Source organism: Megachile rotundata, chromosome 3, assembly GCF_050947335.1.
Source record: "Megachile rotundata isolate GNS110a chromosome 3, iyMegRotu1, whole genome shotgun sequence".
Classification (NCBI taxonomy): Eukaryota; Metazoa; Arthropoda; class Insecta; order Hymenoptera; family Megachilidae; genus Megachile; species Megachile rotundata.
In genome coordinates this window covers 9,987,060-10,007,731 of record NC_134985.1, presented here as the reverse complement: position 1 = coordinate 10,007,731, position 20,672 = coordinate 9,987,060, and the positions used below count along the sequence as shown (strand labels likewise).

The 20,672-nt window shown below is 35.0% G+C and overlaps 1 protein-coding gene across 5 annotated transcripts in view; it reads right to left on the bottom strand.

Moving 5' to 3' along the window:
- Positions 1-20,672, bottom strand: part of LOC100881717 (uncharacterized) — a 221,415-nt gene that overhangs the window by 130,339 nt on the left and 70,404 nt on the right. For all 5 annotated transcript variants that reach the window (XM_076529342.1, XM_076529341.1, XM_076529339.1 and 2 more), the window contains one exon: positions 8,906-9,002. In XM_076529342.1, the coding sequence (XP_076385457.1) occupies positions 8,906-8,996 (91 nt within the window). In that variant the 5' untranslated portion in view covers positions 8,997-9,002. The remainder of the gene's footprint in view (positions 1-8,905; positions 9,003-20,672) is intronic.

The following is a 20,672-nucleotide window of genomic DNA, read 5'->3' as shown; positions in this document are numbered from 1 at the left end:
TTTAATAAAAAATATGTTGAATTGTACTTCCGACTTTCTTCTATATGTACTATTAGTAAACATGTAAGAAGAATGTACTGATGATATATTTAGGAATATTTGATGACATCAAACTATGTCAGCTCTCCCCACAGCAGATCAAGGTGATACATTTTGTACATTTTTATTTTTACAATTTTTGTTTGAATTAATCTAGTGAAAGATATGGTAAAATATACTTCTGACTTTCTTCTATATATACGGTTAGTAATCATGTGGCAACAATATACTCAAAATATATTTAGCAAAATTTAATGACATCAAACTACACTACCGTCCATAAGTAGTGGACACTTGGTTTCGTTACATAAAACATAGTTGAACTTTGTACGAAAGATATTTAGGGTTATCATATCATTTGTAATAATTATTATTATCTTTTTTGAGGTGTCATAACGTAATAGAATTAATTTTTAAGTACAAATTATACAACGAAAGTGTGAAAGTAAAATTCATGTCCAGAAGTACAAAGTCCAAATTTGTGAATCTAATGAAACGCTTTCGATTCTAAAAAAAATTTTCATTTCTACTGTGTTTCATTTCTATGGTGCAGAACGTATTCAGAGGGTTCTTCGATATGTTTCATGTGTTTGTAAACTGTTGGTAGATGTTTAGGTTCCCTCAATGGAGATAAGAATGGAGGTAACGCTACGCACTCGACAGTTTCGGTTTAGCTCGTCTGTAGCTTCTTTTCCGTCGAGATATGAGTTCCAAACGAGAATTATCAATGGAAAAACGTTCCAGTATTCTGACCTTCGCAGAAAAAAATCGATTTTAGTTACTGCTGCAGATACTTGAATAACTTTCATGCAACGCGAATGCATATTTCGCTTGTGTCCGGATACTTATGGACGGTAGTGTATGTCAACTCGCTCCAATGCAGAACAAGGTGATACATTTTGCATTTTTTAATTTTTACAATTTTTGACTGAATTAATCTAATGATAAGTACAGTAAAATGTATTTTAGATGTTCCTTATGTACAGTAAATAAAAATATGCACACATTTACAGATACTTCAAATATATTTTATAGTACTGTTTCTGAGTATAGTACCAGAAATACACAGCTCTCCTTTGTAGTACATTTCAGACCAGAGACAGTAATAATTTACAATCACCTCAAAATGTAATATTACAATTGTCACAACAAAACAAGTAATGTGAATTTAAAAATATGTTTTCCATTTTAAAAATATTTTTTTTCTTTAATGTACATAAATATTGCAAATCTTAAAATGGACTTTCCCTTCACAATATGAATTTACCCTTATTCACTATATTGTATTCTTACAAATAACCATTTCAACAATTTCAACATCTTCACATAATTACTTTAATTTCATATGTATGTAATTAATTATATTTAAAAAAAAAATAATTATAAAAATTAATTATATTCCAAAAACCTATGTCAACACTTTTATCAAAGAAGAAGTACACCAAAGCCTTAGTATAAGGAATCCACAAGGCATCTAAACGTCTCCGGCTGACCCCAGATTTCCCAGTTTCAGGGTGTCTAAGAGATCCCCGCAATCTCAAGGATTCAACAGATTTCAGGCCGAGAAAATTCCTAGAATCCCCGTGATTCTGATGCTCCGAACACCTAGGGAATTCAGCAGATCTCTCGGTTAGATTCTACGGTTTCGAGGTGATCACAAGATTTTGAAGGATTCAGATACGACCGTAATCCTCCGAGTCCCATGTGCCATTTCTTTATCGGAACCTTCCAATCCCATAAAATTCACAGAATATTTTTGCCGCGATTTTCAGAATGTGCATATGTGCAATCTTGAAAATGTCTATACCAAGTTATATAACCGACATCTTTATCGGATCCTATAGATTCAAGGATGTCTGTATCCGGCTATACGGAATTGAAAATGCAAAACTAAGGACACGTACGGATTTGGTTCGGGGACATTGTTAAACGTGAAGTGGTTCAAGGTGAATTTGGGAATTGTAGATTGATAAAGATTTTGGGTACGTGACAGTTCTGACAGGTTCTGTGCATGAGAATTAATTAATCATTGACGCTTGTGTATAATTGACGTTTCTGTATAATACTGACAAATGTTAAAAAAACCAATATCGTACTGTTCGATAAACATTTAGTATTCAATGAGAGGATGAGTTGATAATATTTGAACTACATAACAATAATACAAATTCATATGGTAAAATTATAAAAATTATTTTGAAAAAAATTGTTTGAACGAAACAACTGAGTACAAAAGTAAAAAATACTGTATCATTCTTAAAATACTAATACAGTAAATTAACACAAAATTAAAGTAAATACAAATGCATTATAAAAATGCAATTTACCTGGAAAAATACATAGTACTATACAGTATTATTATAAAAATAAAATTTACAACAAAAATTAATACAAAAGCAATAAAAATTCCACTCCAAATAAAATATCTGTTATCAACTATAACCTATAATATCTGTGAAAATGAATAAACTAGAACATGAACCAGTATTACCTACAGAAAATTATGAAATAATTGAGTGGACGATATCAAAAGGATGTTACATTAAGGCTCAATAAAATCGCTATCCATTAGTAAATTTCTATCGTGATCGTTATCGAGGATAGTTCGCGAGTTCCTGTGAGCGCCACTAAAATTCAGGTTAACGTCGTGAAGAGTTTCCTGTTTAATTTAAAGGACGCTGAGACCAGAGCAACGTTTATGGCGGCGCCAGTTCTCGATGAAACTCGTTTATGGAACGTTTATGGGATTTCACCGGCACGAAGCATGACAGATACATACGCAACGTGACTGAAACGACGGCCTAAATCTTCCTCCGGTATTTAATTTCACGAAAATGCGTAAGTCTGGCCCTTTTGCAAGAGAGACGGCTCGAAAGAAACAAATTTCAAGCTTTTATCTCCTGACTTTGTAAATGTCTTCGGAGGTGGACTTCTTCGAATATATTTGTTTATTAGTAAATTGATAGATGCTAGATTTATTGATTTATGCGAGATTAATATTAATAGTAACGATAATTTCACATATGATGAATACAGATGATTATATGTATAAGTGGATGGCAAATAATAAATAATAGTAATGAAACCTTGAAAGAATTCAGCAATCTTAACACTTTAATGGCCGCACGTCTACGCAGTCAAACGTCGCCAGGGCCCGGCAACATTTTTGAAGAATTAATTTTAACAAACTTGATGTGAATTCACGAAATAATTCAACATGTGCGAACATGCACATAAATCAAAAAGCAACAATTTAATAACAAATTTAATAATATGCAAATAATTTAATTTGTAAAGTACGGTGGCTTTGGGTACGACACCAACGTAGAGCGCCGGTATTTGCTCCATAATTTACGTGGTACACCAGTGTAGTGTAAAATCTAAAATTAAAAACAAGCAATAAAACAATAATTACCTAGGATCAAAGACGTAGCGGTGAAATACGAAGCCAATAGCGATATCCACACTTGTTTACATTCGTAATTCGTCGTATAGAGAGTGTGCTATCGCCCAATAACTCGCGCGGTAGCATTGCACACATGTGTGAACGGACGCTGACGGCCCGGCCATCACATGTGTGAGCGGCCGCTAAAGTGTTAACTAAGAAGTTTTAAGCTTGACATCTTGGAACATCAAAAAAGCCTTTGAGTGTAAAATAATTAAGTGTAATAAATCTACACTATACTGTTATGAATGTCATATAATAGAAATTGGTTCTGCAATTTTTGCGAGCAGAAAACAGTTATTTAACCTCGCACGAAACATCCAAATCATCACAGGTAGGCCAGTAGCATAATGAATAGGAAGATTTCCATAATAGCCAGTCATGTAACCAATAACGTTCAAAGCTCATAAATTAACGGGGAATTATTGCACGTTCATAAAATTAGCATGGAATTAGACGTAGCGGGTAATAGGATTATTCCATTAGAGCTGGAAAGCGGTAAACACAAAAGATATCGAGTGTTTCCGCATGGGGATTTTCATTTCAATGGAAGGATTACACGGCTGCATTCTCGCGAAGGCTTTGTAAATAAACAGATCGATATTCCAACAGTTGGCGAATCATTCTTGCGCGTTCGTCCAATGAGAGTACAGGATTTCCATTAAACTGCCGGTTGGATCTCAATTAGAAACAGCGATTTCAATTCCCATCTGCAGAATATCAATTAAAAGCCAATTTTCCTGAGACGAGCTAGCACGTTGCTTTAGCGAAACCTCCGGCTTCGATTCCGCCTTAATTACTACTGTTCCACTGCTGATTGCCTGTTGTTAGAACAACCAACCATGGAGACCATCATATCGGAGAACAGATGGCTCTTTCTCGAGATCGAATCGCGTTCGATCGAGAAAATATTTGCCAAAGGAAGCATTCTCGAACAGTTTGTCGCTTGAGTTTCAATCCACGCTTTTCTAACCATTTTATGCTAAAATCTGCTACCTTTCAGCCGATCGAGTGCCTCAAAGGAATATTAACGGGTTACGGACGTTTGGTGAATGGTTATTTTTAACGCTAGGTACTAAGCTATATATTGAACTATTGAAGCGATTTGGGGATGGGGGTATATAGGAATATGGCGTTTTAGGGATTTGGGAATTTGGGGATTTGGGGATTTGGGAATTTGGGGATTTGGGGATTTGGGAATTTGGGAATTTGGGGATTTGGGGATTTGGGAATTTGGGAATTTGGGAATTTGGGGATTTAGGGATTTGGGAATTTGGGGATTTGGGGATTTGGGGACTTGGGAATTTGGGAATTTGTGGATTTGGGTATTTGGGAATTTGGGAATTTGGGAATTTGGGAATTTGGGAATTTGGGGATTTGGAGATTTGGGAATTTGGGGATTTGGGGATTTGGGGATTTGGGGATTTGGGGATTTGGGAATTTGGGGATTTGGAAATTTGGGGATTTGGGGATTTGGGAATTTGTGGATTTGGGTATTTGGGGATTTGGGAATTTGGGGATTTGGGGATTTGGGGATTTGGGGATTTGGGGATGTAGGAATTTGGAGACGTAGGAATTTGGAGATATACCGAATTAGGGACGTAGCGATTTGTGGATGCGCCGAACTGGGGATCTAGGAATTTGGAGATGTAGAGATTTGGAGACACTGGGATTTGGGGATGTGCCGAATTGGAGACGTAGCGATTTAGAGATGTAGGAATTTGGACATATAGCGATTTGGGGATGTGCTGAATTAGGGCTGCAGCGATTTGGAAATCTAGGAATTTGGACATGTAGCGATATGTGGATGTACCAACTTGGGGATGTAGGAATTTGAGGATGTAGTAATTTGAGGATGCACCAATTTAGAGATGTAACTATTTGGGGGTCTAGGAATTCAGGAATATAGGTATTCGAGGATATAGAAATTTCGAAACATGGGAACTCAAAAATATGAAAATTCAGGTTATACATATTCGGAAATATAGGTATTAGGAATACTGCAACGATCTTATGTGTTCACATCAGTACATTGATACTCATCGAGATAATCATCATACGAATATAATTATTTTGTCAATGTTAATAAGACTATATCAATATCAGAAGAAATCTTCTAAAGCCCCACTGAAATTTCTTATAATCATTTTTCTATCAATCTTCTTATTCTCAATTTTTATTACTTTCTTACAATTAATGCAATAACACCGTAAGAGTGATACTAAAAGAATATTAGAAAATATTAGAATATGTGCAATATTTTGGTTTTTAAGAATTCCTTATTTGATCATTAATAAGTTCAGACTCCAGTAATGATAATTAAGTCAGTGAATATTGTTAAATTATTATCTTGCGTATTTTATATTTTGTTTCTCCGAATGAAGGAGTATTTAATATCGTTAGTGTTGCAGGAAAACCGCGCAAGAACCGGGAGTGAACTTTTCAATCTTGCGGTAGGTTCTTGGCTTCCAATCTGCTCCCAATATCAGCGGGTATTCGTCGAGCTTTTGAGTCCCGATGGGTAAATTCCAAAGCCCCTCGATTTCGATGCGTCGAGTTTATCGAGCGGATAGAGAATCTCGACCGTGCACGTCCCATATGCGCGCGGCTATATGCACGCTCTTATCGTCAGCTATCGATTCACGAAAATTTCATGGCGAAACTTTCGTAATCGGGGTTGTAAATTCATTTACACCTCGGTAGAGTCGAAGAAAAACTTCTGGTATAGGCTGTTCCATAAATGTGTCGTACTTAAGTGACTCGAATAAGGTCTTGTTCGATGGACTGATATGTGATGTTGTATGAACTTGAATGATTTACGGAGAAAATAGGGCTTTGTGGTAAGCATGTATATGGTATGGAAAATAATATTTATAAGATGTTCAATTTCGACATTTTTAAGTTTTTCAATTTGGTCATTTTCAAGTTTATCAATTAGGGCATTTTCAAGATTTCCAATTTGGATATTTTCAAGTTTTTTAATTTGGACATTTTCACGATTGTCACTTTGGACATTTTCAAGTTTTTCAATTTGTACATTTTCAAGATTTTTAATTTGCACATATTCAAGTTTTTTAATTTGGACATTTTCAAGTTTTCAATTTGTACATTTTCAAATTTTTCAATTTGCAAATTGTTAAACCACAAAATTTTGAAAAAATTCTTGAACCTCCAGATAGCTAGATATTCCTAGATTGATCTGTCTTCGAATTTGTAGGAAGTGTTCAAGTTTCAGTAGAAAAGTTTTCAGTAGAAGTTTGTTAGGGAGAAGGCAATCTGGTTAACAACCAAACTAATTAGAGAATGAAAAGAGAATTTAAGAGAATGCTAAGCGTATTTAAACAAGAGATAGATGGGAGCAAGATACTGGTGTAAGAAGTATGTACAAGAATTTAGACGTGGTATACAAAGGAACAAACGTAATTGAGAGGGAGTAGAACGAGCGTCGACGGACTAATTTACGAAATTAGTACGAATCAGACTACGGGTCCAAGAATCAGGGGAAATTTATTTTTCCCTTTGTCTGCGAGCTGTAATTCTTAACACTATGTAGTTTGAATCTGTTGCTTGAACATGTTGATTCAAAATTGAAATGGAATGTACTAAACTGTATTGTACAATTTGATTAGATAACAAAATAATTGATATATAAAAATGATGTCAAAAGATATAATAAAAAAAAGGAATAATAATATAAAGTATAAAACAGCTATTATAGTAAAGACAACGTTAAACATAAATTCCAATAGTATAATGGAGAATAGCTGATTAATGAGATCTAAAATCGAATTTTGTGATCCAATTCAACGTTTAATAAGATGAAGCTTTTCAAACGAGTACATGACACCAAGGGAACATTGAAGGCTGTAAGTTTTAGTGGCGAAAAGACACGTGGTTCTAATTAACTTCGTGTCGCCTCTCGGGATTTAATCCCGTAGAAGATCGTTTCACCAACCGAGCAGTAGAAAATGTTCGAATCCTACATCATTCGTGATGTGCAACTGCTTGTGAGGAAAACTGAAAATGTTCCGAGGGAATCACTCTCTGAAGATACGGACTTTTACTGGACGACTTGAACTAATACTCAGAATGGAGACATTTTTTCCTTTCTAATTAACCTCTGTAAATCCAGGGGAAATTACTGTAGCTGGGTTCTTTAGTTTTTTTTTTACAAATTAGCTAGATTCAAATTGTAGGACTAAATATACAATTTTAACGTTATTATTTTTTCAGTTTCTTTAGAAATCGTGTCGCATTAATTTAGGTGTGATTAGATAGATGTACAGCTGACGTGATTCTGAATAAGATTTCCCCTTGCAAAAATGGGGCTTGAAGCTTCGTTTTTGAATTCTTAAGGAAAAACGCGGACCAATCAAAGCGTGAGGATTATTACGCGTTGGACTACTACGCGTCGAATATCCACGCGTTGGATTACTACGCGTTGGATATCCACATGCTGGATTACTACGCGCTAGATTACTACGCATTAGATTCCTACGTTTAGAATTACCACGCGTTGCGTTATTACGCGTTGGATTACTACGCGTAGAATATGCACGCGCTAGATTACTACGCGTTGGATGTCCACGCGCTGTATTAGTACGCGTTGGATTACTACGCATTGGATTCCTACGCGTAGGATTACCACGCGTTGCATTACTACACGTTGCATTACTACGCGTTGGATTACCACGCATTAGATTCGTACGCTTAGAATTACCACGCGTTGCATTATTACGCGTTGGATTACTACGCGTAGAATATGTACGCGCTAGATTACTACCGGTTGGATATCCACACGCTGTATTAGTACGCGTTGGATTACCACGCTTTGGATTACTACGCGTAGGATTACCACGCGTTGCATTACCACACGTTGCATTACTACGCGTTGGATTACCAAGCGTTGGATAACTACGCGTTATCCGCAGCTTCCGTTCGCGTCTGCGCATGCGCAATCCTCGCGGTATGATTGGTCCGTGTTTTCCTTAATAATTTAAAAAGGAAGCTTCAAACCCCATTTTTGCAAAGGGAAATCTTATTCAGTATCGCGTCAGCTACTTTCCATTTTAGGGACCTACACTAGTTGTAAGACATCCTGTATAATTAATTTTATTGGGAGATATCAATTATTTATTGTTATCATATGTGACACTGTTCATTACCATTACTAGTCTCTAACAGTCTTATTTTTACCACAATTGTTAAAAATTAAAAATTATTTATTATCTTTGTATACAGTAGTATATTATATAATTAACAAATTTTGTTTGCACTGATTTATTGCTACTAATTGAAATTGAAAATAGAGCTGTTAAAAATTCAAGTAGAGTCACTTTTAAACCGATTTTAATTTAAACTTAAGATAGTTTTGTAAAAGTGTTACGTATGTTAATTAGAATTATACAAAGTTTCACTTACTTATGTTTTTTTCTCTGTATTGCTGCAATGCGTCGCTGGTGAAGCAGGTGAGTACCAACCACACGACGAAACCCACATGACACCTCCCCATTTTCACCTGTAAACAGAAATGTAAATTAGTGGAAACAATTTAGTTACTAAAACACTCGTGAATGTCCTACATGATTTGTAGAACAGTGTTTGGTTAAATTTATTCCGGAACTTTGTCTACTATTTGAACTTCTTCAGACAACTATTGGTTTCCTTAATACAGTAAAGTCTGTGCTGTCAACTAAAAAATAAATTACAGCATGAGACATGCTGTAATCCAATCATGTCAGTTTTTCTATGTTTCATAGAAATATATTTCAAGTAATTTTTAAAATTTTTATAATTCAAAATAAACCTTGAGAGTTGATATTTTTAATATAATATCGGAAAAATGTCAGGAAATTGTCAAATAAGAATAAAAAGTAGTTTTAGATCCAAGTAATTAATTATCCATATAACGAAATAGCAATAATCGGTGGTTTGGCGGAGTAATTGATCGCCGTAATGCTCTCATGTCATTTAGAACGTTCAGATGACGACGACAGGGCCTTCAGGAATCAAAAGCGACCCTGTTCGATGAGATCCTGTCCTGTCGGCCAATTACCGGTCCCGATTGGCCGCTCATTAATGTAAAGCCCGTGCCATCCTGTCATCCGCTGTCTTGGCTCTGTCGCCGCGTGTAAACGTGCCTTCAAGCCGCGTCTTCGACGAGCCAAGCGGAAAGTGCCAACGTCTTAGACACGGACCTTCCTAAGTTCGATCGTTTAAACTAATTAACGAGCTGCTTGTCGCTCGATTGCGCCTGAGAAAGCGTGAGTCGAACGCTTTCGACCCTCGTTAAAGTCGATAGGACTAGCACTCGATAAATCCCATCCTCTCGATGGACACTTGGAAGTTTCAAATAGTTGTCCAAGAGTTTTGACTTCGTTCATACCGGGCGTTTTTTCAAACCGTTCATTGTTAGAATACGAAGTCTTTCATAGGTAATTATGGTATCGTGTATTTTGGTCTCGCAAATATTGCTGAGGATGTAGAGAGGAAATTAGCCCTGGCAATTCTATGGATTCTCCAGGTATTTCCAGGTACAGTTATTGATAATGGCTGTGTAATTATGGAAGCACTATGTAAACTAGAAGTGGATGCATTTGCTAATAGATAGCTGGATTGTAATAGATGGACGTTTATGATATTGTGATGGGTTCAAGAGAATGATGTGATGTAAAATATAGGAGAGGAGCAGAAAAATATTTGTGGTTATAGTAAAGTTTAATAATGCTATTTAAAAAACGACATTTATCTAAGCACCTGTGTCTGCTAGATGTTTCAAGAAACTTTAAGCTTCGATATTCTTTCATTTTTCTTCAAGAAACACTCCTGTAAAGATTATAACTTTTGGAGGCACTTAAACTCAAATTTACTAATAATTGAAGAATAGAAATATATAGTTGGAAATTATGATTTCTGCCTTGAAGTACAAAAACAGTATTAACTTCTTATTATAGTGACAAAAGTATTCGTACACTTGAAATATAGAAATAAAAAGAACAATTTAGAAGAAAATAGAATTTGCAGAACAAGAAATGCTAGCGACGACTTCTAGAAAAACGTAGTATTTTCCGACGAGTCAAAATTTAATATTTTTGAGTCGGTAGTAAAAAAGTATGGCGGAAAGTTAATACTGAATTGCATTTCAAAAATATGCAACCGACGACGAAACACGGAGGTGGAAGTGTGAAGGTGTGGGGATGTATTGCTGCTTCTGGAGGCGGCAATTTAGTAATAATAGATAAAATAATGGATAAACATTTGTATTTAAATATTTTAAAAGAAAATTTACAAAATAGTGCAAATGAATTAGAATGAATTAGATTTATGAATTAGATGAATTTTATTTTTAGCAAGACTGTGACATGAAACATACAGCCTGCATAGTGCGTCAGTGGTTAATACCAAAACTCCCCACAGGTTAGCAACTCCTCCACAATTGCTTGACTTAAATCCTATGAAACATGTATGGGAACTAGAAAAAAATGTGCGAAATGATATAACGTCGAAAGAACACTTGAAAGAAATATTAATAAGAGAATGGTGTAATACAGAACCTGACTTCGTTAAAAGTTTGGCGTTGTCAATGCCCGATTACGTGAAGTGATTCGCCGGAAGGGTTATCATACAAAATATTTATAAAATTTCTGCTAAAATTATTGTAGCAATAATTCAGTGTACGAATACTTTTGTCCCGGCGATTTCTTACTGTCTCGTGAATTTCAAGTCATTTCAAGTTACTACATGATATTGCCTTCGGTTTTGGGTCATTTGCTGTATACATTAAATATATAATCATAACTGTCCCCGTAAAATTCTCCTAGCAAAAGGTTGAAATTTAAACAGATTTCAGGGAAGAATGCGAGTTCGCACTTCCGGTTATGCAACATCAATAACAATTTTCCAGCGCTCAGCTCTCGAGAATCGTTCGCGAAATTTCCACGGGTTTGAAAGGCACCCTTTTCGTATCCGTAACCGGTGCCGGCTGGAATCTCGTTAATTTCGCGGATAAAGAGCCGTCGTCGCGCGAACGGAACTTTCCTCTTATGCTTCGCGCCGGATCATATTCATGGAAACTGGCGCAAAGCTCTTGAATGTTGTGCAAGGGCCGCGTAACCTGCCACGTTCTGGCATAGCCTGGCAAACGAAACGTTTCCCCTCGCCATACTCCGCGAGCTTCAAAATCCTCAAAGAAATATTTCATAGTATACCGTTCGTCCTGTTCCAGCTATCGCCTTCTCTGTGCTTCCGTTTCCGCTTATAGCGCCGGGCTTGTACGAATCGTCGCTTTGGGTGAATTTGTTCTTCGTTCGCGATATTTGATTTAATGAAGAGTGAGTTGACAAATTTTTTGTCAAATTGAGGATTTGGAAATTTGCAGATGTGGGAATTTAGGGATATGTCGATTTGGGGGTATATGAATTTGAGGATATAGCGATTTGGGGACGCAGTGATTTGGGGACGTAGTGATTTAGAGAGGTTCCCATTGGGGGATATAGTAATTGGGGGCCGTAGCGATTTGGGGATGTGAGAATTCAGGGATATAGCGATTTGGGGATGTGAGAAGTCAGGGATATAGCGATTTGGGGATGTAGCGATTTAGGGACGTGCTCATTGGAGGATGTAGCGATCAGGGGATGCACCAATTTGGGAGATATAGTGATTTGGGGATATGGGAATTCGGGGATATAGCGATTTGAGGATATGGGAATTCGGGGATATAGCGATTTGAGGATGTAGAGATTTTGGGACGTAGCAACTTGGGTATGTAAGAATTTGAGAATCTCGGTATTCGAAAATGTAAGAACTCGGTAATATAGTTATTCTGAAATATAAAAATTTGAAGATATGGAAACTCAAGAATATGAAAACTCGAGCATATAGAAATTCGGAAATATAGGAATTTAGGAATAGTACAGATTTCCATATGTGTTCTTCTAAACACCTGGGTCAGTCTCTTCAGCCAACTAGTGTTTTGTCATCAGTGTATCTTAGAATGCTTCAAGAATAATTTTGTTTTCGCTCTCAGCCCCCGAGCAATTAATATATGGTTTCAAAAGTATGCTCTCAGAGTTGCAGCTCAAAAATTTAAATTAGAGAGGTCGCTCAAAGCACATATGCATAAATACATACATTCTGTATAATATTTTATATATGTTCATTTAACTTCTTTTCTTTATTTATTTTCTGTATATGTATATTTCACCCATGTGTTACATACGAGTATACATGTATATACTCTTATTTATTAATGAATGGGTATAATTTAAAATGAATTAGGTTTTAAACCCATGAATATTTAATATTTAATATAATTCAGTAGAATAAAATTAGATATTATATGAAGTGAAATGTAAACATTGAGGATAATCATAGTACCTTGAAAATTATTTTAGGAGTGATCCAGACGGAATAGAAAGAATACTATAGACAAGTCCGGTAACGTAGCCCACATTTCTCGTCACAGCTTATCCCTTTCTTTTTCCCTGAACTATCTGGGAAAATCCTCGGACGAACAGCGAGAAAGTTTCTATTTTTCCCAAAGGAAGAACATCCTGTGTCCTCGAAGAGGATCCCCGGTTGCTCTCGAAGAGCACGTACACTCCAGTACAATGTGAAGTTAGAAGTGTTTAAATTTGAACATTTTCATTTTTTTTAAACTTCTATATTTTCATGTTTTCAAATTTTCGGGAATTTAAATATTTGTATTTTTAAGGTTTTGTGCGTTCAAGTTTATATATTTTCAGATATCCAATTCTTGGATTTCCACATACCTAGGGATGTTTGGAAGGATGTTTGAGGGAAATTAGAGAATTTATTTCTATTGAAGTTTGTATATTCGTCCACAAATTCCAGGATTCAAATACTTATTTGGCCAGATACTATATATCTGAAATTCCTATATTCCCAAATTTCTATATTTTCAAATTCCTACATTCCCAAATTCCCACATGTCCTAACTCCCACATGTTCTAAACCCTTATGTCCAAATTCCTAACATTCTCAAATTCCCACATATCTAAATTCCCACATGTTCAAATTCCTATATGTCCAAATTCTCACATGTCCTAACTCCCACATGTTCAAATTCCCACACGTCCAAATTCCTACATTTCCAAATTTCCACATGTCTAAATTTCTATATGTCCAAATTCTCACATTTCCAAATTCCCATATGTTCAAATTCTCACATGTCCAAATTCCTAAATTCCCAAATTCACACATGTTCAAATTCCCACATGTCCAAATTCACACATGTTCTAATTCGTATATGTTCAAATTCCTATATGTCCAAATTCTCACATGTCCTAACTCCCACATGTTCAAATTCCCACACGTCCAAATTCCTACATTTCCAAATTTCCACATGTCTAAATTTCAACATGTCCAACTTTCTATATGTCCAAATTCCTAAGTTCCCAAAATCACACATGTCCAAATTTCCACGTGTCCAAATTCACACATGTTCTAATTCGCACATGTTTAAATTCCTAACATTTCCAAATTCCCACATGTCTAAATTCCTACGTTTTCAAATTCCTATATCCCCAAATTCCCACATCCCAAAATTCCTAAATTCCTCAACATCCCCAAATTAACCCCTTGCACAATTCATTACATTAACCAATCGTCAAAAATGCTTAAAGTAGTTAAATCAACATATTACCTAATGTATCACCTAGACAACACATAAAACCCTAGTCCATAAGAAGAAGAATAGTTAACATCTGACAATTAAAATCTCTTCTTCAAACAAAATCAACCTTCCACAAGTAGTATATTTTTCGCGAAGAAATACAGATTTGTTGTTGACTGTACACATCCTCTACGGAACGCGGTGGACTCGAGAGGAGGTCTGCACTCGAAGCGGAACAACACCTTGGAGAGGATCCTTCGAGGATCCATCGATCATGGCTCACGCCTGACCAGACGTAAGTCTTGCTACTTGCACGTAGCTCGTTTCACGGTTAGCCGGATTTAAAAATATTCCCCGGGCCTTTTCATCGAGTCCGGGCTCTCGTCCTCCACGGAGACGAACCTTGATCCGAGACGTTGGATAAAAGAGGGAATCGCGTGCCTCGAAGGCAAACAGGACGCATTTCGATTTCGGGGTCGATCGATAGGTATCGGTGCAGCTTCCCGTTTCAGGTCCGGGCTAACGTTGCATTATGAGATCCGGCAACGAACGTTTAAATATAGAAAGGCTACCAGCAAGATTGATTCCTGGAGGAAATAGCGTTTGAAATACCGTTTAACTTGCGTTGGACAAAATTAGGCTAAATATGAAAATAATGGGAAATGGACATCGAGGACTATTTTCTGCATTTTTCATGTTTTTTGTAAAAGACCTGTTTCAATTTTAATTTTAGGCTTATTTAAATGTAATTTGCTGGGCTGTTTAAATTGTAATTATATAATTTATTAGCTATGGCGATAGTAAGTAGTATTTTGGTTTAGGATAAGGGGTATGAAATACTGATCATAATAGCTGAGTGACGCACTCTTGACGCATTCGTGACGCACTTGTAACACACTCTTGACGCAATCTTGACGCATACGTGACGCACTCAATACGCAATCTTGACGCTCTCATAACACAATCTTGACGCACTCGTGACACAATCTTGACGCAATCTTGACGCACTCTCGACGCACTCTTGATGCATTCGTGACGCACTCATAACACAATCTTGACTCACTTTTGACATAATCTTGACCCAATCTTGACGCACTCTTGACGCACTCTTGACGAATTTGTGATGCACTCTTGACGCACTCATAACGCAATCTTGACGCACTCATAACATAATCTTAACTCACTCTTGACATAATCTTGACCCAATCTTGACGCACTCTTGACGCACTCTTGACGCACTCATAACGCAATCTGACGCACTCATAACACAATCTTGACTCACTCTTGACACAATCTTGACCCAATCTTGACGCACTCTTGACGCACTCTTGACGCATTCGTGATGCACTCTTGACGCACTCATAACGCAATCTTGACGCACTCCTGACGCACTCATAACACAATCTTGCACTCTTGACGCATTCGTGACGCATTCGTGACGCACTCTTGACGCAATCTTGACTCACTCTTGACGAAAGTACCCCGCAAATTTTCCAGTTTGTAGTGACGTCAGTTTACGATTCTCCATCCTTCCGAAGGGCTGATTTTAAAGAAGAAGCTTCAAAGAATATAACCATATTTTTTAAAAATTTAAACCCTATACGCCCCTCATTGAAAAAAACGCAAAAAAAGAATTTGTTTAAATTTTGCAACATTTCATAACAAATTGACGGAATTGAAAAAAATATTTTAAAATAGTCCAATCCTTTATGAATAAAACGAAAAAAATTTAGCTTAATCGGTTGAGTAGTTTCTGAGAATAAAATTCGTAAGTGAAGCCTATTTTCGCAAAAATGAGCAAACATTGCAAACTTTGGAGACTTGTTAACAAATTCGAAATTGGTAAAATGATGACTTAAACTAATTCCTAATTTCACGTGGACTACAACATATTTTGATTGGAGCAAAATCACAGATGGTGAGGTCGAAAAGTGATCGATTTAGCGTGAAATGACCCTAGTGTAGGTACATAATTTCAATCGCATCAAGTAATTAAGTAAAGTGTACAGTTTCCAAATAATTAATTATCGTGTACAACTATTTGAATTAATAATTCAATATCTATAATATAAAATAATTAAGTAGAGTAAATAATTTCTAATAATTAATTATCATTATATAATGTAGATCAATATTGTACAAACAGTAATATTGAACTATTATGTAAAATTTAACTTCAGTATAATTTACCAAATAATTATTTATCATATTACGAATTAATACGAATTATTATTAAGAATTATACATAAGTACATTATTAAATAAGAATAAATTTAATAATTTTCTAAGGAAGTTAATTCGTTACTCATGCGACGGAAGTTCACAAGAAACACCATAACCTATAAACCAACTTGTTAATATAATACTGCGATATACTAGACAAACTCATCAACCTAAAGTATAAACTATCAAACTAAGTTAAAGCTACTTCCCGGACACTTTAGATAGCATATACGATCTAAGTGCTTAAATATTTATGTCCTCTAGCATCCCAGGAGTGTTATATTGTTACCCATAAGCTAAGACAGTGAAATTTGTGAAGCAGTTTAAGGGATCCGATGTTCGTACCTGCACAGTTTCTGAGATACCGAAACTATTCATCCGGGTTAACTGTCTTCTAAATATTGTTTCATTTCGTCAAATAAAATTACGTTTAAACAAAATTTAAAGTGAAAAGATATTTAGACACATTGGATATTTTTACTGTTGAAAAATTAAAATTCATATATTTCAAACTTGTATTTATTTCATGTTTTTAAAGTTCTTATATTTTTACATAGGGTTTAGATTTGGAAGATTAGTAGTTCAGTACTTTTAAGATGGTACATTTCTAAATTTCCAAATAGTGAAATGATAAATTACTGAAATAAAATATAACAATTTGGAAATTTTAGTGCTTAAAAATTTGAAGGTTTATGGATGTGAAAATATGGAATTTCTGTATTTCTTAATTTCTAAATTTCCATATCTCTAAACTTGAAAATTTGACTTTCTCATATTTCTAACTTCCCAAATTTCCAAGTATTCAAATTCCAAATGGAACATATAAGACCCTGGAAATTAAAATTAAACATTGTTTAAGAACCCAAAAATTTGAAGTTTCTATATTTCTAAATTTCCAAGTCTCTACAATTGCAACCATTCCATTTCTCAATTTAGAAATTGAATATTTCTGTACATCCCTCTCTCTAAATTTCCAAACGTCAAATTATTGCACTTCCAAATATCTAAACCTACACTTCTCCAATTAAAACAAAATTCTAACTTGATCAGTTCATAAATTTCTAAAACAAACCACCGAACCTAAAACCCAAAAATAAAAATTCGCTAAAAAATGTGACAATATTTCGTCCAGAAAACACAGTTCCCGATAAACACTGGAACGTATCCATCAAGCGAAATCAATTTCCCGTAGCCGCAAAAAAGATAACTGCGAACGTCAATCTTTGTATCCACATTTAAAACCTTGAGCGGAAAAAGAAAGAAGAAGTCCAGTTCCGTTCGCTCGGTGCAGCGTTTCCTCCGTTAAGCCGATAATCTCGGGATTATCAAAGCCAGAATGGAGCGTGGTTTTTGTACACGCGAGATACACGTTCATTTCTCAAACGTTCTGCAAGACAGAACAGGAAAAGACGTTGTCCGGCTTCTGTTGCACTCGCCGGAAAACGTCGGAAGATTTCGTGTCAAGCCTTGTACAAGCGTTTTATGTTTGTGTTTGCGGAAAGTTTGGAGGAAAAATGAGGAGCAGCTGTAACAAGAATAGGATTTGCGAGAGAATTTCCGCTACGGTTTCGAACGTGTTCGGGCAACTGATAATTACAGTTTACGAGACGGATTTCAAAGGTTTCAAGGTAAGATAGGCTTCTTTTGGAGAAGAATTTATATATGAAGTTGAACGTATTTTTATTTGTAGATTTTTATACGGTCAAGGTGGAGTTTGATAATTTCGAGATATTACAATTTTTGTATTTTCTATGTTGGCAGATTTTGAGATTTTGGAATTTATGTGGGTTGAGGGTCTCAAGTTTTGAGGTATCAAGGTTTCAACTATTCAGATTTTAGTGATTCAAGATTTCAAGTTTTTCAAGTTTTCAAGTTTTCAAGTTTCCAAGTTTCCAAGTTTCCAAGCCTCCAAGTTTTCAAATTTTGAAACTTTCAAGTTTTCGAGTTTTCGAGTTTCCAAGCTTTCAAGTTTTCCAGTTTTCAAGCTTTGAAACTTTCAAGTTTTCAAGTTCTCAAGTTTCCAAGTTTCCAAGTTTCCAAGTTTCCAAGTTTCCAAGTTTCCAAGTCTCCAAGTTTTCAAGTTTTTAAGTTTTCAAGTTTTCAAGTTTTCAAGTTTTCAAGTTTTCAAGTTTTCAAGTTTTCAAGCTTTCAAACTTTGAAACTTTGAAACTTTCAAGTTTTCAAGTACTCAAGTTTCCAAGTTTCCAAGTTTCCAAGTCTCCAAGTTTTCAAGTTTTCAAGTTTTCAAGTTTTCAAGTTTTCAAGTTTTCAAGTTTTCAAGTTTTCAAGTTTTCAAGTTTTCAAGTTCTTAAGTTTCCAAGTTTCCGAGTCTCCAAGTTTTCAAATTTTCAAGTTCTCAAGTTCCCAAGTCTCCAAGTTTCCATGTCTCCAAGTTTCCAAGTTTCCAAGTCTCCAAGTCTCCAAGTTTCCAAGTCTCCAAGTTTCCAAGTCTCCAAGTTTCCAAGTTTCTAAGTTTCCAAGTTTTGAAGCTGTCAAGTTTGCAAGTTTTCACATTCTTCAATTCTTCAAATTTTTAAATCTTCAGTTCTTCAATCCTCCAATTTTTCAATTCTTCAATTCTTCAATTCTTCAATTCTTCAATTCTTCAATTCTTCAATTCTGCCATTATTCAATTCTGCAAATCTGCAATTCTCCTGTTCTTTAATTTTTCAATTCTTCAATTATCCCATCTTTCAATTTTTCAGTATTGCAACCTCCCATTTTGCAATTCGGATATTTTTAATTATTCAATGTTTCAATTTCTCAAACACGTCAACATATCATTGAGTTCCCAAATTTTAATATCTCCAAATTGTTTGATCGTCTCATTTCAATTTTATTATATTCTAATTTCTAAATTCATAATTTCTGCAATTTTTGAAGTTCCTTTGCAATTCAAAGCGTTTTTACTATTTGTAAGACAGCAATTTTAAAACTTACTACTTATAAAATTAAATAAATTTTTTATTTGAGGTTGTAATATATTTTTTAATAAATACCACTATTGTCTCTTTTATTATGTTTATACATTATGTGTGTAACAGTATTAGTTAAAGAGTTAAGTAAACTTTTCTGAGGTTATATTCTTACTAATAATTGCCACTATTGTCTCTTTCGCTAATAATGGAATATGGTATGGGTATTAAACGAATATATAAAATTATTAATATAGATACTGAATAACAGAATTGAACACTTATCACTTTTAAAGACTTAGGAAGAACCACTTAAATAACTTGATGTATTATATCCGTGTGCAATGCAGAAAATTCACGAAGGAAAACAAGAACGAACGAAAATATTAGAATTATTTTATTTAACATTTGCGAATCTAAATTGAAGCGAGTGGCATCATATAAATAATCGATCATTTAACATTCATAATTATCGACGTCTTATTACCGACATTGGCATTTGTTATCGACTTCTTAATCGATTTATTTTTGCCACTTTAATATGGAAATTCAACAGCTAAGTTTATACATTATATGTGTAATATTATTAGTTATAATGTTAAATGAATTTTTCTTTATAATATTTTTTTTCATAATTTCCACTGATGTCTCTTTCACTACATATGTTTGTAAATCATATATGTTAAATACTATAAGTTATAAAGTTAACACTAGATTTACGGAACCCGTCAAAATGACGGATAATAGGTCTATTGTAGATGACAGAATTTGTTAAGAAATTTTTGTAAAAATGTCAACTTGCATCAACTTTCAGCAAAAGAATCAATGTTTTAGACAGTTCACATATCATTTATAATTTATTTATTTTTCTACTTTAGGTAAATTTAAATAATGGGACCATCAAGCGTCCGTAAATCTAGTGTTACATAAATTTTTGTGGGGTTATAATACTTCTTCTAATAAATACCACTATTGCCTCTTTCACTATGTTCATACATTATATGTATAACATTATTAGTTAAAAAGTGCTTATTGCAAATTATCGTATCAAATAAAATGACGACTAAGAGTCACCTCTCGAACCTCAAAGGTATAATTCTCAATTTCCCTAATTTCAAATTCCCCAAGTACGTGACTCTTAATCACCTACATTTCCAAACGCCTGAATTCCGAAATTACCAGATCGTAAAATGACTATATATATCCGTAGAACTCGAAACATCCCTTGTTTCCTGTTTGCGGAACGTTGGGAGGAAAAATGAGGAGCAGCTGTAACAAGAATAGAAGGATTTGCGAGAGAGTTTCCGGCACGGTTCCCACCACATCCGGCCAACTGATAATTAGAGCTGTTCGTCACGGAACCGGTAAGGTTAGAAAGGGTAAGGGTAAGGTTCCGCAAGAAAGACCGCCGATCGAA